Below are 15816 nucleotides of genomic sequence, written 5' to 3'. Positions count from 1 at the left end.
CACGTTCCCCCGTATCATGTAACATGACCACCTATCTTTGCTAGAGATAAAAATATGTATAGTACTGTCCCTTCATTAAGAAAGAATACATTTGTATTTAGGCAGAACTCAGCTTCCATTTAGGGCTTTTTAAAAAATACACTGCACCGCTTCATAAAGGAAGTAGCTAGAAGAATGGCAGTCAGCCGTTTGCCAGAGGACTTGCCTTTCCCCACAGGCAGTGGTGAGCAGCAGTGGCTTGTTAACCTACACAGACGCGTGCTTAGAAGCTGCAAATGCACAGGGGTTGGACCAGTGGAAGGCTGGCAGCAAGGATATCTGTGATTAGCTGATGCTTGGCCCCGGTGAGAGATGGCCCCAGTCAAGGGCTTTGGGACTTGACAGAGTTGGTTTTTAATCCTCTTTATGTCACTTACTGCCTGTGTAATTTGGGGGCAAGAAAATAAGCCTCACTGAACTTCAGCTTGGTAAATTGACAGGATTGTCAGGAATACAGTCATGTATGTATGAGTGCCCAGGAAAGTGCAGGGCACATAGCAGCTGCTCAGAGAATGTTCCCTCACAAACAGTGAGAGATCGTTGCTGGACCCGTGTGGTCCTGGGTTCCCTGCACACATTCCGAGTGTGATGTATGTAGCTGATGCGTATGAGAAACACATGTTCATGTCATAAGGCCCGTCTTTCCATAATGATGGTTGGTGCACCATGCTTTCTCCAAGCATTGTCCAAATGAATGAAGCATTGTCCAGAAACATGCCAGGGATCATTCCCAATAATGCTAGCTATTTCGGCGTCATGATATCTGTGACCTAAGCAATCAGAACCAGCAGGACCTCCCTAATTTTTATTGCGTAATTGCAAGAGGATGGGGCAAAAGGCTGTACTGTTCAGCACTTTTATGACAAGCTGTTTAATGTTCAGTTCACTTCTTTCTTAATTGGGGCTCATAGCTAAGTACCATATCTTACAGTCTGACTGACCCGAACCTTATTTAAAAGGCTCAACCCTGAAAATGAAGAGAAAGAAATGCCATACTATTGGTTTTAAATTGGAAAGTGTTACAGCAAATTGTGGTCATAAGTCATAATCACTGTTCCTCAGGGTAAAATAATGAATTAAGCCCTATAATAGCAGTTTAATTCATTATTTCACCCATAGGAGCTGTTGTTACTCGTTCCAGAATGGCTGCGGAGCATTGTGTGATTCGCACAATACGTTTCCATTCATCACTCGTGATGCAGGGATATTAATGCCTTTGAGTTAATATAAGCAGATGTTTTGTGGTCAGGCTGAGTGGAACCAAATTGTTTTCTGATGTTACCCAGAGAAAATACCTCCTTTCTAAGCCCACATTCATTTTACTTGCCTCCAGTGAAACCACTGCACTTAGTGATGTATTTCTTGGACTAATTTTTAAAGACATGAATGTGACTTCTGTTATTCAGATCACATGAAAAGTGTCCCTAGCCCCTGTCCCCGGAGGTGGGCCCTTGGAAGCACCAGGTGGCTGGCTGGCAGGGCTTGTGGTCTGTGGCCAAGCTTGGCTTACACATTGAGAACAGGAGAATTGTTGATAGAATTTGAGTGCCACGCAGGTGAAAGCTGGGGTACAGACCCTGGGGAGGTTCACAGGGGCACAGGTGGGGGTCACGGTGAGGGTCACAGAGCCACAAGTGTGAAGGTGTTTGGCACAGATAAAGCACAACTAGAAGGGCCCAGAGTGGGCCTGGGCGGTGGGCTCCCGAGCCAAGGGGGCAGACTGCCTTCTAGGCCAAGCCCCCTGTGGGTTCACAGTGTTGCTTCAGTGAACTGTTCTTAGGTCTTTGCAATGCGGACACTTCTCCTGGTCTCGTCTGACACTCAAAGGCCTTGGTAGGAATGATTTTCTTTTTAAAACTATAGTAAAGAGGATTAGATTAAAAAAGGATTTCTGTAACAGTGTATTCACAATGTGGATCTGTATCCTTTAAACCAGATTATAAACCCTTTTGGGGGGCCCTGTTTGGAAGTCTGACTGACTTCTGAATGGAATAAAGCAGTTAAATGATACTGCCTAACGTGCGTGTAACACACACACACCGTCTCAGCCCAGTACCGTGTGAGCGCTTGAGCATTTATTAATTTATGCTGCCCCATGTGGTAGGGACTGTTGCTGGGCCCCCAAGTCCTAGACTCTTAACCATGATGCCTACCACTGCTGTTGGGGGTCTGCACTGAGGGAAAGCACTGTGTTTTGCTGTGAGACCTCAACAGCGTAGAGTGCAATGGCCCAGAAGGACAGGCTGGCTGCTCTCCTGCTTGCCGGGCCCTGCCCGCCCACCTCCCCCATCATCCAGGCCTCTCATCTCCCTTTTCCGGGACTCCTGGAGACGGAGGGCATGGCAGGTGTGTCTTCCCGGGGCCTGTAGGTCCCCCTGCCCTTGGTGCTGATCGTGGAGCTGAGGCTGCATTCAGCACTGCACCTTGTGAAGCCCCTGCCTGTGCGGGCTGGCAGGGAGCCCCAGGGCGCGCTGTGTGCCTGTGCGTCTCAGGCCTGAGAGGGTAGGAGACCAGTAGTGGCCCTCTAGAATTTGAAACCAGGGAGGGGGAAGGGGCCGTCAAAGCATTTAATGACTCATTTTGCATATCCAGGATCTGACTCCTGAAGAGATTAAATAACAGTAATTAACATTTATCGAGGAGGTGAAGTTGGTGAGCAGCTTCCAGTACTAGCGCATATCTTCCTCCTAACAACCCTATTAAGTACTACAGTTATCCCCAGTTTAGTGATGAAGGCAGAGACACAGAGAGGTTAAGTTACCTGCCCAAGGGCACACAGCTTAGAAGATGAAGGAGCTGTCCCTCCCCACCCTCAGGGTCAGGCAGGAAAGGATAAGAATAACCAACCACATCTGTTCACAAAGAGAAACTGACAGGCCACACAGAAGGCCAGAGACTGGGCCAGCGTCACCCAGGAAGTTCCCATGAGGCCACAGGAAGTGGGCCATCAAAGCCCCTGGCATAGCCGCTACCTCCCCCTGCAGCCTGGCATTTGGTGGCTCCCTGCCTCACTCCGCGGATGAGAGGTGAGGTGTACAGGTTTGCTGCCCACAGTCTCGGAAACCACCCTGCAGCCTGTGCGAGTGAATGCGGTCAGCATCCTGGCCGCTGCCGAACGCCGGATCTCGTTAAATGGCTCCCTGTGGGAAACGGGTTTTGTTGGTTTTTTTAAATGCAGTTTCACTGTTACTCCCGACCCCTGAATGGAGGCTGCTCTCCATAAATGTGGTGCAGCAAACCGGTAAACCTCTCTGCTCAGTCCTTACCACTGCTTGATCCCTTGAGGCATTTGTTTCTCTCACTTCCTCCAGGAATGGGGAATTTCTCAGGTAGCATCAAGAACCCATGGGTTGGAAGGAAATCAGAGGCAGAATCTGATCCCACTCCTGACCGCTGCTAACAGGAGCCCTTCAGGAGTAACAATTACCAACCAAAAAATAAATAAATCAGTAACAATTACCAAGAGGCTTAAAAGAAAGCCAGGTGCCCTTAAATTGGGGAGGAAACAAAAAGAAAGCTTTGTTCCCAAGGACCATTTCCAGTAATAAACCACCTCAAACCCTTAGTTAATTTTGTTTAGGAACAGTTTAAAAGCATGAAAGGACTGCAGATTTAAAAGGGTAGGGCCATATTATTGTTAGAAAAATTCAAAGAATATGCCCCCTGCCAACCCCCCCACCAAAACCTGAGTAAAGTACCTGAGAGAATTAGTCAAATTAGCACCCACATGCTAAAGTAATTGTATTTTTTCATATATATCAGACTCTTAAGTAACTGTTGACAGTTAACAGAGCTGATTCTTTCAGACTCAAAAGTGACGCTTTTATTCACTTAAATAGCTTTTTTAAAAATTTTTTTTTATTTGGGGGGGGCTGCATTGGATCTTCATTGCTGTGCACGGGCTTTCTCTAGTTGCGGGACTGCTCTTCATTGTGCGGGCTTCTCACTGCCGGGGCTTCTCTTGCAGAGCAGGGCCGTGGCAGCAAGGCAGCCTGCCGGTTGCCCTGGCGCTGCAGGAGGCTCCCCACCGCTCCCGCCCTCCCGGAGCCTCGCCAACCCCGTCCTCTGAGGTGGCCTGGGGTGGAGTGGAGGCCTCTGTGCCTTGGTGAGCAGCTGGTGCTGGGAACCCACGCCCCGTCGTGTTTCGGGCCCTGTGCTGGGCTCGGGGTCCAGAGGAGAAAGACCACCCCGCCCAGGAGGGGAGCCAGACCCCGAACAAGTGTGGAAGTGCAGTGATGGAGGCGAGAGCAGAGAAACTTTAAAGAGAGGGGGATGGTAGAACATGATCAAACCTGCCCTGCTGCGTCCGATGACTAAGAAGGTGCCTATGCTGGGTTTCTAGGGACCAGTGGGAGTTCCCTGGCCAGAGGATAAATCCACCTTAGGCTGAGAGCTAGCCTGTGCAGAGATGAGGCGGGGGATGGCAGGAGATGCCCTCGGAGAGGCCTGTGGTGTGGCCGGCTCATGGACCTGGCATCAGACCTGATCTGCAGGGTGCAGGGGCAGGGCCGGCATGTGACTGATGGGATGGAGGGCAGACCAAAGGAGAATATGAGAGATGAGGGCGGAACTTAGATAGCAGGGAAGGAACGAATACAGCAAGTGCGCCAAGTAAAACCGGCAGAGTAGGAAGGGAGGGTGCCAGCGGAGAGCCTCGCGGAGGGGCTGGAGGGAGAGGAAAAGGACTGGACGTTGAGGAGGCCCCGCTAGAGGAAGCCGCCCTGAGTGATGGGGCGCGGGAGTGAGCAAGGCGGAGGTGAGGGGTGCGGAGGGGCCGGCAGGCGTGACAGGGTTGCGGCGCGGGCAGGTGCGGAGGTGAGAGCACAGCCCCTCTCCCTGGTGGACCGAGCCCCTGCGTGTGGACAGCGGCTTTTTCCAATGCGTGTGGGTCCAATACGGTTCCCACCTGCGCGGCTCATAGTCACGCAGACAGTTTGAGACACGCACAACTCAGTACAAGGCAGAAAATGGCTAATATTCTAAGGGATTTTGAGAAGATACCAGGCTACGGTTAGAAACATGAGAAATAACCTTGAGCGCCAAGGCCCAGGACAGTATCATGGAGAAGGTGGCATGTGAGCTGGGAACACGTGGGAGCCGTCGGGGAAGAGACGGAGGAGTGGACGCGTGAGGACTGAGCCATCATCGTGGACAACAGGACGGGGGAGCTCCTCCTGGTCCCACACCACGGCGGCGCTTCAGGTGCGCGCCATCCTCACGTTTGACCAGTATCGAGTTGGCAGGATGGCTGGGAGAGCAGCTGTCCACCCTGCAGAGTTAGCTCAGCTCTGATGAACTCCCCAGGTGCTGGGGTGGCGTTCTTACCCAGACTGAGCCCCAAAGCCTGGTGCCATCCCGAGCACCGGGAATGCAGCTTCTCCAGCTCCCGGGCCTCTGTCCCTGTTGTGGCGACTGGCCAAGGCCAGGCTCTGCAATCAGACTGAGTCCCAGTGCGGTCCTGCCACTACCCTGATTCAGCACAGCCGCACAGCCTCACCGCTCCATTTAAAGAGGACGATATCAGGAGGTCTTGAGGGCCCAGAGGGAGAGCAGGGCGGCCAGCCTAACGGGGCTGACCCACAGGCCTCCGCGCTCCCAATCAGAGTCGGCTTGCGTGCTTGCGGTTCAAATGAGTGAGAGGCAAGTCCAGCCACAGGCAGCCCCGCTGCACTGCGGGGTTTCATTTTCTTCCTACGGCCTGGCTATCCTCACACGAACACTCAGGGTCTTCCAGCAATGCCGCCACGATCCACGCTGGAAAGAGGGGCTCCGGAGTGATTCTTGGAGGGCGGATCCAAGGTTTCTGCACAGACACGCCTTGCTCGACACTTGCCTTTGGCTGTGTTGCTTTGAGACTCTAGTCAGTTTGTCGTCATCCTTAACGTGTTTGTTTCCTTACAGTTCGAACAAGAAAATCAGCGCCTGATTGGTGAAATGAACAGCCTGTTTGACGAAGTGAGGTATGTGTGTGGTTCCTTTGTGAGCCGATGGCCTAGTTTACAACTTTCCCCAAAACTAGGAACTTTATTAATTTACTCTGGTGCCCAGGCATCCACATGTGGCCCTTGGGCCAAATGTAGCCCCCCTCCCGCCATTTAGGGGGTCACGGAAACTGCCTGAATTCACTGACTCCCCTCGACTTGTGGGCCTGTGAGATAACCCCACGGGCTGCTACGAGGCTCCCAGGTGCTGCTGCCCCATCCAAGAGGGTCGGCTCATGAAGGCAGATGACGCCAAACGTAATGACCACTGCCACGTGGGGGCTAGTTACACTTAATTACGCTAAGATGAAAGGGAGACCTCGTGAGGGACGGCTGACGGAGGGAAGCCCTGCAGATGGCTCCACTGGGGTCCGGCTGCTCCCTCACCGGAGGGATCAGCCACGCAGAAGGCCCGTGGCCGTGGCCGTGGCCCACACAGGTACGGTTGCCAGCCCTCCGGTGAAAGCACTCGGGCCTCTTGCCCTGGGAATGCCGGGAGCATTCTGAAAGGATGCGCCGAAACTCTTGTTGCACTGTGGTCACTTCCCAAAAGAAGATGCATCCTGACGTTGCACTTGCGCAGCCCTGGAGACTGAGTGCAGGTGTTTCCACTCTGACCGCTGCCCCCGGCTCTTCCGCTGTCTCTGCCTTCGCAGGCGGGTCTCCCAGTCCTTCCTCAGAGACGGTGCTCTCCCCGCCCTCACCCCTCCTTACTCTTCTCCCAAGTCTCCTCTCCTTCCCTCACCTGGTCTAGGGGGACTCGAGGCCCACGCGACACAGCTAGGAATCATCTCCCCATCGAACATTTCCGCTTCCTCCTGGGCTGGGAGCTCAGCCGCTGCCTGTGCTAAAGCAGCTGTCAGCTCAGCCTCTAGACATGCACCCCCCCCGGCCTGCCCCAGGGTCACCCTTGCTGCCCATGAAACGGGGAGAAGCCCACACACTTAGTTGCTGATAGCCCAGCGTGGGATGTTTTCAGCCAGAATCAGGTTTCCTTTCAACAGGGAGTTGGGCTGAGTGGTGAACGCACTCTTCCCCCTAACCTGCTGAGAGGTAACGATGTTGGGTGACAGCACATTCTGACGTTTTCTTTTGAATCCCCACCATGTGTCACTGTGTTGCTAGGACAGGGCTCGGCATTAAAGGAGACTTTGCTTTGTGTGACTGGGCGCAGCTGCGTGCCCCTGGCCCAGGCACTGACTCAGGAGGCTGGGCCCCGGAGCCAGCTTATGCAGGGGGGCGGGGTGGTTTCCAAACAGTCCAGTATGCCCCAGTAAGCTGAGGGATGTTAAAGGGGAACCAGTAAGGAGAGTGACTCTTCCTCTGCCCGTGTTCTCCTTCCCTGAGCCTGACGCGGCGTCCCCTCCCTCTCTCATGCCTTCACTTAGAAGAGACGACTTGTTTAGAAATGTGTGACACTGCTGTTAAGATCACCAAGTACTAAGAGTTAATGTGTAATCTATTTTTTTTATGAAGGCAAATCGAAGGGAAAGTGGTTGAAATTTCCAGACTCCAAGAGATATTCACAGAGAAGGTTTTACAACAAGTAAGAAAAAATATAGTTGTTTTAAGATTTAGCTTAAAACGGGGAGATACTAAGAACTCGGGACATTTCTTCTGAGGTGGTTGGGCCTCTGCAGCTGTGTGCCCAGAGCCTCCCCTTCCCCGGGAGCAGCCTCTGCGGTCCGGGGCAGCTCTCCACACGCCCCAGCCCTGTGCGGCGGAGCACGTGGGGGAGGGAGGCAGCTAGATTTTGGTTCTGGATGCCCTCTGGGAAGCTGGGGAGCCTCTCTGAACTACAGTTTTTTCGTCTGTAAAATAGAGTGGCCCCTGCATGGTTGTCGTAAGGCTCCGAGATAACCCATGGAAAGCACCCGGCACGATGCATGAGTAGTGGCTTTTCAGTCAACGGTGTTACAAGCTCAGACTTGGCCCTCTCAGGTGCCGGGTCCCCGCCACCTCAGGTGTCCCGTCCTCACAGGAAATGTGACTGTCCTCATACATGGATTTTCATGTCATTTCTACCTGCCTACAGTTCTGAAATTCTTCCAGCAGCCACTAACTGGCAAAGTTTTCAGACACCTGATAAATTCTCCCTGTTGTTTTTAGTATCCACAGACTGGAAGGGTTTGAAAGACAAAATTATTTTTCTCCACTGTGTTAGACTGGGCTACTTGGCTTAAGATACTCCACTCACAAAATGCCCCCTAAACCACACAGCCAGAGTCAAATCATTGCACATTGGGTACACAAGGTGGTTCATAGGAGTTGCCCTTTTCACTAGCGTGTTGCAGGAACTATTCTAGTATGTATCTGCTAAGCCTTCACTTGGAAGCCTGATGGCCATCAGTTCAGCCTCCGGACACAGAAAACCGCTCAGTCAGATGTCTCCCTCTCAGAGCACCCACTTGTCCTTAGAGGCAGCTCGGCGTGGCGGGAGGAGCTCAGAGCCCAGGTGGAGTCAGACAGACGGCCCCCACCCGGTTCCCCGTCACGCGTCATGTGACCTGCGGCTCTCCCGAGCCCTTTCCCCCTCAGCAAAGCGGGGCTGAGGTCACCTGTGTCACTCTCAGGGGTGGCGAATGGGATCCGGGCCCCCTCTGGCTCTCAGTCCTGGAACCAGGAGCCGTTGTTTGTGGGCATGGCTGTGGCAGACCTGGGTAATGCACTGTTCACTAGCGCGGCCAGAGCCACGGGCCAGGGGCCTTCACTACAGCAGGGCTACTTACATGCAGCAAGGTCCTCTGAGGTCCTGGGGCCCAAGGGCACTAAAAGCCCTTACTTTTCACGGCCACTGCTTCTGTTCCTACACTCAGCCCAGCCACTGAGGAGCACTGATTGCCATTCACATTTGAGTCTCAGTTGGGGGCTGGTTCTCGGTTAGGAAGCAGCAGTCCCGGGGTTCTGGACGTGTGCCCCAGGGGGTGGCAGAGAGCCACTCAGGGCCCCACCCTGTGTCACCCCCAGGGCTCCGGGCCTCGACCTGGGAGGGGTTTGCAGAGCACAGGCTGAGCCCTGCCTGGCTCCCTCGGGGTTTCTAAGACCTGAGAAGAGCTGAGTCTGTCTGGGCCTCCTCATCTGTGTTGCAAGGTGGTTCTTACCCGTCCTCTCATGGGAACAGTGGCCGCGGTCAGCCAGCCCCCACTTGGAGATTCTCTAAAAAAGCAAGATTTTGGAGCAATGCAGTCCTTGGCCCTCAGGTCCTTAGACTATGTGGCATTCACTGCTGGGAATCGGATGGCTGGAGGTGGATTTCCTCTCTGCGATACTGTATCAGTCAGGTTTCCCTAAAACCCACACTCGTCTATGTTCCCTCCCCACCGCCCAGAGGGAGAGACAGTCCTGCTCCTTAGACCGCAGTGTGGGTCACAGCCGGTGCAGGGGTGCAAGCCACTCGTGTGGAAGCCCAGGATCCCATGTTTAAGCTTTCCAAGTATTTGCAGTAAAATTTTTGCAAACATCCTGCATACCATTTTGATTTTTAAGTTTTAGCTTTTTTTTTTTTTTTTAAGAGAGAGAGAAAATGGTGATATACAAAGTGCCATTTTGAAGCTAGCATGTATGTTTTAAAGCCACATGTGCTTCGAAGCCCCTGGCATGTGGTGGCCACTCTGCGATTGAACTCTTCCCGTCCAGTGAGTGGAGGAAGGCAGCCAGCCGGCGTGGAGGGAGCACGGGCACCAGGTCCAGTCCCAGTCCTGCAGCTTGGGTGCTGCGTGACTCTGGGCTTCTCTATGCTTTAAGTTCCCCTCTTGTAAATCAGAGTGCTGCCTACCTGTCGGGTGCTATGAGGACCCATGGGTTCATGGTGGGTAGAGCCCCAGCACTTAGTAAGTGGCAGCTACTGTTTCTATCGTGACATACACTCGGCGAAGGAGGCGGCGGCTGTATTTATCTGCTGTTCTCTTCCCCGACAGGAAGCTGAGATTGACAGTATTCACCAATTAGTAGTAGGAGCAACTGAGAATATCAAGGAGGGCAATGAAGACATCAGAGAGGTGGGTACTCTCGGGGCACCGTGTCCGATTTGGAGGGGCGCTGAGTCCAGGCAGTAGTGTCCACCCGGTCAGGGCCCCGTGCACAGGGCTGGTCTCAGGACTGTGCACTGGATGGGCCCGTTCCACCCTGCCAGGCCCAGGACCCCACCCACTGCCCTGCAGAGGAGCCAGCTGGGGCGCAGGGGTCCCTCCCTAAGTCCAGGCTGGGCCCCACAGGAGAGGCTTGTTGGACCCCCTCCAAGGACCCAGAGCCCTGGTCGCTGTTTACAGGGCCACCGCAGTAGACTCTGTTGAGTGGACTTTATTTTCTGAGTGCAGTCCTCAGGTTCGGGTTGACGTGGGACCGTTCTTGGACCACTGCCATCGCATTACTAGGAAACACACGTCAGGGTAGTGGACACACGCTCCGATCCTGTCTGTGTGGGTTTAACCCTGGGGTGGACGTGAGCCATTTTTCCTGGGAGAATTGTGCATGATCTCCACATGATGACTAACCAGAGAGGGAGATGCAGCCCATTTGTCTAACAGACTTTAAACCCACTTTTTGGTTTTGCTTAATAATTAAGCCGTCTGTGCAAGGTAAGCCTAGGCTTGAGCCGTCCACACAGTTACAGCCTCGCAGGGAAAGCACGTGCAGACACACGCGGCCGCTGAGAGCCTTTCAAACCAAAGCCCCTGTGCCCCGCCCCCCAGGCCATCAAGAACAACGCTGGCTTCCGCGTGTGGGTGCTCTTCTTCCTGGTGATGTGCTCCTTCTCCCTGCTCTTCCTCGACTGGTACGACAGCTAGGCGGCCACACCCGGCAGACGGCGCGCTGGGCGTGCTGTCGTGGCCCCTGGCATTGGAGCCATCGGGGGGGAGGGGGCACTGAGATATGTACTCACAAAAGGGACACCCGACTTGTGGTTTTAAGCCCATTCAGTAGCTGAAAAAGAAAACAACACAACTAAAAGTGGTCTGCGTCGCAATCCCGAGGCCAGAAGAAAGGAACCGGGAGGGTGATTATTCCTGCACCTGACGGGGCTGCCCCGGGGTGCGGGGCACGCGGGCCTCCTGCTCCACAGACGTCTCAGGCTTAGAGGAGGCGCCGGCCTTTCCCTCCCGGTGGCAGCAGGAAGAGCGCTGGCCAGTACCTCCTCACAGCAGATGATGGATCGTTTCCTGTGGCTTCCTGTCTGCCTCAGCCAACTGATACACAGACTTGTCGTGCGGTAGAAAAGATGTCACCTTCGCCTCGCCCTGTGAGTCTAGTAAATATAGCTACAGCCATTTAATGTATTGTTGGTGGGTCCAAGGTTAGAAAGTCAGGGCGTGCCCACCTGCCTCCTGTCCAGGAAGAAGTGTGGGGACGGGGCCTGGCTCCCCCCAGAACTGCTGCCCCCAACACTCTCCTGATGGGTGGGCAGGGGGTGGGGAAGGCCCGACTTCCAGCCACTGGGGCCCACGGAGCTTCGTCCAGAGAAGGACCTGGGCCGCTCCACCCACCCGAGCCCCAGGAATCAGGAACGCCTGCTTGTACTCAGGCACAAGGCACCTGCAGCCACACCTGTGCAGAAAGCGCCCGGTGCGCATGGGCCCCAGGGTGTGGGTTCGAGGGCTCTGCACAGACAGTCCGGGGAGCACCACAGGGGTCCTGTGTTCTTTATTTGCACAGAGTGAAAATGTCAAAAGTTACATGTGAATGAGCTTACAGTCAATAAAATACATGTCTCCTAGAAAATACAAATAGGGTTGCCTTGGCACTGCATTGACATGGGCTGGAATTTGCTGATAGATGTTATCTCTACATAGAAGAAGTTCTGGCACGTAGTTATTGCTCTTATGCGTCGGCACAGCTTCACAACATCCACGACTCTGTGCCCACCCACTGCTCCAAGGTCATGGTCGTTGTGTCCAAACACCCTTGGTAATAAAATATATACTGTATGTTTTGGAAGCACGTTTCAGGAAACAGTAATGGAGTTGGCCATGACCACCATGCTTGTTCTCAACAGATCTTGCACTATTTGTCATTTATTTTTGATGTAAAAAAACAGTGAAACTTTTGACATGTCCACCAGAAACAACACATGTAAATAACATGGAAGAAAATGTCCATGAACGTCTTTTTTTCTATTTAATCATCTTACACACTTAGTTTATCTAACTGACAATTTTGTAAACATATACTTTAATGTCAAGATTCAGGTTGAAACATAATTGTCTTACAAAGATTGTGAATGAAAATGTCATAATTGGACTTCCAAGGTGTGACGCCAGCCCCCCGCCCCCAGCCTTTCCTGCCTGTTTCTTACATCAAAGGAGTTACATCTGTCCCACAAAATAAAAATTAAAGTAGCCTTGGCTTACCAGCAATTACACTTTCACTTTTCTCACCCAGCTAATTGTTTTAAAACTAAGTAGCTAATACGGCTGTCGGTGCAAACTTATTCATAATAGATGTGAACAAAAGGGCCGGTAGGTTTCATTCCTACTCAGCCCATCACAGAGCAGACGGACTAGCTACAGGGAGACGGGTTCTGCAGCCTGTGGCCCAGGGTCCCCTCTTCCCAGAGTCCCCACCTCACATGCTCTGACCCAGTCCACGTGCACTGAGGGAAACACGGCTCCCCTGCCCAGCGGGCGCCCTCTGTACCGAGAGGCAGCGTTCTGCCTGCAGCAGTGACCCCTGCCCGAGCCGACCTGCTGCAGCGCCTGCGCACTCAGGAGAGAGCATGGGGCAGGCGAGGGCACAACTGCGACCTGATGGCATCTTTCCTTCCTTCCCTCTGACGCTCACTATGGTGCATCTTGACCATTGGCACTATTGCCATTGGCGGGAGGTGGGAAGAAACGTGCAGTACAGCTTGCTCTTAGGAAAGCAAGGGATCACTCTAGATATGGCTATGGTGTAAGGTTTGCAAACGGTAAGGTGGTTTTAAAAAAAAAAAATCAATCCCACAAAATGCATCATTTATCTGAAGTCCGAACCCCTTGCATACCCAGTGTAAATTTATTTTTTGACAGCATCCAATAAATCCCAGTAAAGTCGCTAAATTAAGATTCTTTACCATGGAAAGTGGTGTCAGAGCTCTTTAAGCAATGCTGATATGCACTTGATTTTATGCCCGTGGGTGGTCTGCAGCAAGCTGTATTTGCAGAGCAGCATTAGCAAACAGAAGCAGTTGCACCATACATGAGTAACCTCTAAATTGTCGGTAATTATATCTAATGAAATGTCCCTCAAAGTCCCTTTGTTACCTTCAAGTGACACTGTAAGGAACCTGCCCATCTCGCTAAGCGGATTTCTCAGCAGCCTCAGTCTCCTGCTCTGAGAGCTTCTCTTCCGACAGAACTGACATCCACGGTGACACCGAGCGGGTGATGCTCTGCTTGGCCAGGTTGTAGTGGTTGATGACGGTGTAAAATTTCTCCCGGGCGTTGGAGTCCTGCTCCGCATAGTAGCTCTCCAAGCCTTCTGGGATGCACTGGGTGTTCTGAAAGACAAGCGGCCCCTGAGACGCACGCACCGATGCAGGAGGCAGGCCCGTGAGTCTCCAGGCAGCACCCAACCCGTGGTCACCGAGCACCTCCCTGGGCTTGGAGGAGACTCAGAGATGAGCTGACTGCCTGACACTGATCGCATGGCAACAGGATGGACGTCTGTACAAGGCCGTGGCGACGGGACTTACACAGCGGGCCTTCCTGCTTCTTTAAAGAGCTTACACTCGGTGCCATTTATTTTAAATCTCCTAGAAAACAATGGAACTTCTGACATGTCCACCAGAAGCAACATATTCAAACAGTGAAGGAAGGGGAGTCAGAAAGGCTCCTGGGAGCAGGGGTTGGGGGGCACTTGACCCAAAGGAGCCGGTCCTCGGGGCAGGAGGAAGGGGACGCAGGCTGAAGAGAGGCCCGCGGCCAGAGCAGAGGGTGAGGAGCCGCAGGGCACAAACGCTGGGGAGAAGGCAAGGGTCGGGGGGTCAGGACACACAACCTGCAAGGGCCTGGTAGGGAGCTGTGAGTGTGACCTTGCGATCCAGAGAGCCCAGGAAGCCACGAGGACCCCATGAGGGCACTTGAGGGTGGGGGGGCTCTCGGGGGGCAGCTGTCCGCTAAGGGAGAGGCACTTCCCTACAGCCCGTGGAACCCTGGGGAGGCCGGGGGTGGGGAGGTCAGTCCCTAGCTCTCGTCCGCTCACCGGGGGTCTAGGGCCCCCAAAAAGTCAGGCTGCCTTCCCGTGTCCATCCAGCAGCCGGGCTAAGCCGCCGCCCACCCCGTCTCCACACGTCGCTCGCCAGGCCCTGAGGAAGGGGTCGCGGGCTGCACTCTGCCTCCCCCCACCCTTCTCCCAGCAGCAGGCGGGGCGCGTGGTGCCCAGCTCGCAACACGCTTCTCAGCCCTCCCGGCAGCCAGTAGAAGCCATGGGGCTAACTTCTGGCCAACGGGGTGTGCGGGGCTGTGACAGGAGCAAGTTCTGGGGCGCCCCACAGGGAAGCTGCCTGCCCTCCACTGCGCCCTTCTCTCAGCGGCTTTGATCGCTGGACTAACCTGCCTGGAGAGGGACAACACCCTGGGGGCCGGCAGCGCAACACGACAGAATCGGGGCTCCAGGAAGACCTCAGGGAGCCCCACTGCCTGCCAGCTGCGGCTTTAATGAGAGAGAGAGAGAGAAACCTTCCATCTGGCAGAAGGCACATTGCCTGTGTCTCTAAGCAACCAAAGCATTACAGGAACGCCAAGGTCTTCCTGTCACACAGTAAAGGGAGACTGCAGTTACAAGGGTCCTGGGCCTTGGCTACCTTCACAGTCACCAGGGAGACTTTTAAACCCCCCGATTCCCAGCACCGCCCGCAGGGTCCGGCTCGCAACCCCCGAGCAGCATCTCAGCCAAGGCCACCTCGCTGGCAAGAGCGCAGCCAGGATTCTACCAACTCCTGGGGCCCAGCAGGACACCCCGCTGCTCGACGCGCTCCTCTGCCTCTCTGGGTGAGCCCAGCATGGAGACCGTGACAGAGTCCCTGATGGTCACCAGGATGGCCGGTGGCGGCTACTGCCCTGGGGACGTGGGCGCCAGCCTGGGATGCACGGGGGGACCTCCTCTGGGAGCCCTGTCCCTGCCCGACCCGGGTTTCTTCAGCCTCCGGAAGCTAAAGGCAGATTAGCTCTGTCTCCCTGTTAAGGGGCTGCTCCTTGGGGTCTTTCTGCAGACCCAAGGCCCGTCTCCACATCCCAGCCCTGCCACCACACTGGTTCCTTCTGACAGGTGGCCTAGTGCCTTCCGGGCACAATGTCTCCCTGTGAGCTGAGATCTGTTAGTCCCATTTCAGTCACAGCAAGTGAGACCCAGAGAGGGGAAGGGACCACAGGGCAGTGTGGGAACCGAGCTCCAACCCGGGCCTCTGCTCAGTGCACTCCAGACGTCGCCCTGCCACCCGCAAAGCTGTCGATGGTGACTGCTCAGCCCAAAGGCAGAACAGTGAGAAACAAGGCAGTGAGGTCCCCCCGGGGTGCCGGAGCAGGACTGTACCCCCTGGCAGCTTCAAGTTCAGCCAGCGTTCCTCAGGCCCCAGCCCAGCCCCCCCGGTCCCGGCTCGGCTCTCAGCATCCTCAGAGGTGGGTGTGGCGGAGCTCTGTCCACAGGGCTAAGGGGGCTGGGCTGGAGGGGGGAGGTGCTGCCCGGGAGGTGCTGCTGAGGCCAGGACCAGGGAAACCCAGTGAATGCCACAGCCTTCGTCAGGCCCTCTTCGGGCACCAGGCGGGCACGTCACCCACTGGACCCGGAGGCCTCCCCGCTGTGCAGGTCCATTTGCCTGGTA

At 54.5% G+C, this 15816-nt stretch overlaps 2 protein-coding genes across 4 annotated transcripts in view; one reads left to right on the top strand and one right to left on the bottom strand.

Moving 5' to 3' along the window:
* Positions 1 to 11744, top strand: part of STX18 (syntaxin 18) — a 120898-nt gene extending 109154 nt beyond the window's left edge. For all 3 annotated transcript variants that reach the window (XM_059923338.1, XM_059923339.1, XM_059923340.1), the window contains 4 exons: positions 5941 to 5999; positions 7497 to 7566; positions 9938 to 10018; positions 10712 to 11744. In XM_059923338.1, the coding sequence (XP_059779321.1) occupies positions 5941 to 5999; positions 7497 to 7566; positions 9938 to 10018; positions 10712 to 10807 (306 nt within the window). In that variant the 3' untranslated portion in view covers positions 10808 to 11744. The remainder of the gene's footprint in view (positions 1 to 5940; positions 6000 to 7496; positions 7567 to 9937; positions 10019 to 10711) is intronic.
* Positions 11331 to 15816, bottom strand: part of NSG1 (neuronal vesicle trafficking associated 1) — a 31157-nt gene continuing 26671 nt past the window's right edge. The window contains exon 5 of the mRNA XM_059923341.1: positions 11331 to 13494. Within this exon, the coding sequence (XP_059779324.1) occupies positions 13294 to 13494 (201 nt within the window). The 3' untranslated portion in view covers positions 11331 to 13293. The remainder of the gene's footprint in view (positions 13495 to 15816) is intronic.

The sequence above is a fragment of the Balaenoptera ricei genome, chromosome 5 (genome assembly GCF_028023285.1).
Source record: "Balaenoptera ricei isolate mBalRic1 chromosome 5, mBalRic1.hap2, whole genome shotgun sequence".
Classification (NCBI taxonomy): domain Eukaryota; kingdom Metazoa; phylum Chordata; class Mammalia; order Artiodactyla; family Balaenopteridae; genus Balaenoptera; species Balaenoptera ricei.
The sequence above is the reverse complement of the archived record's forward strand: the minus strand, read 5'-3'. Positions and strand labels throughout refer to the sequence as shown.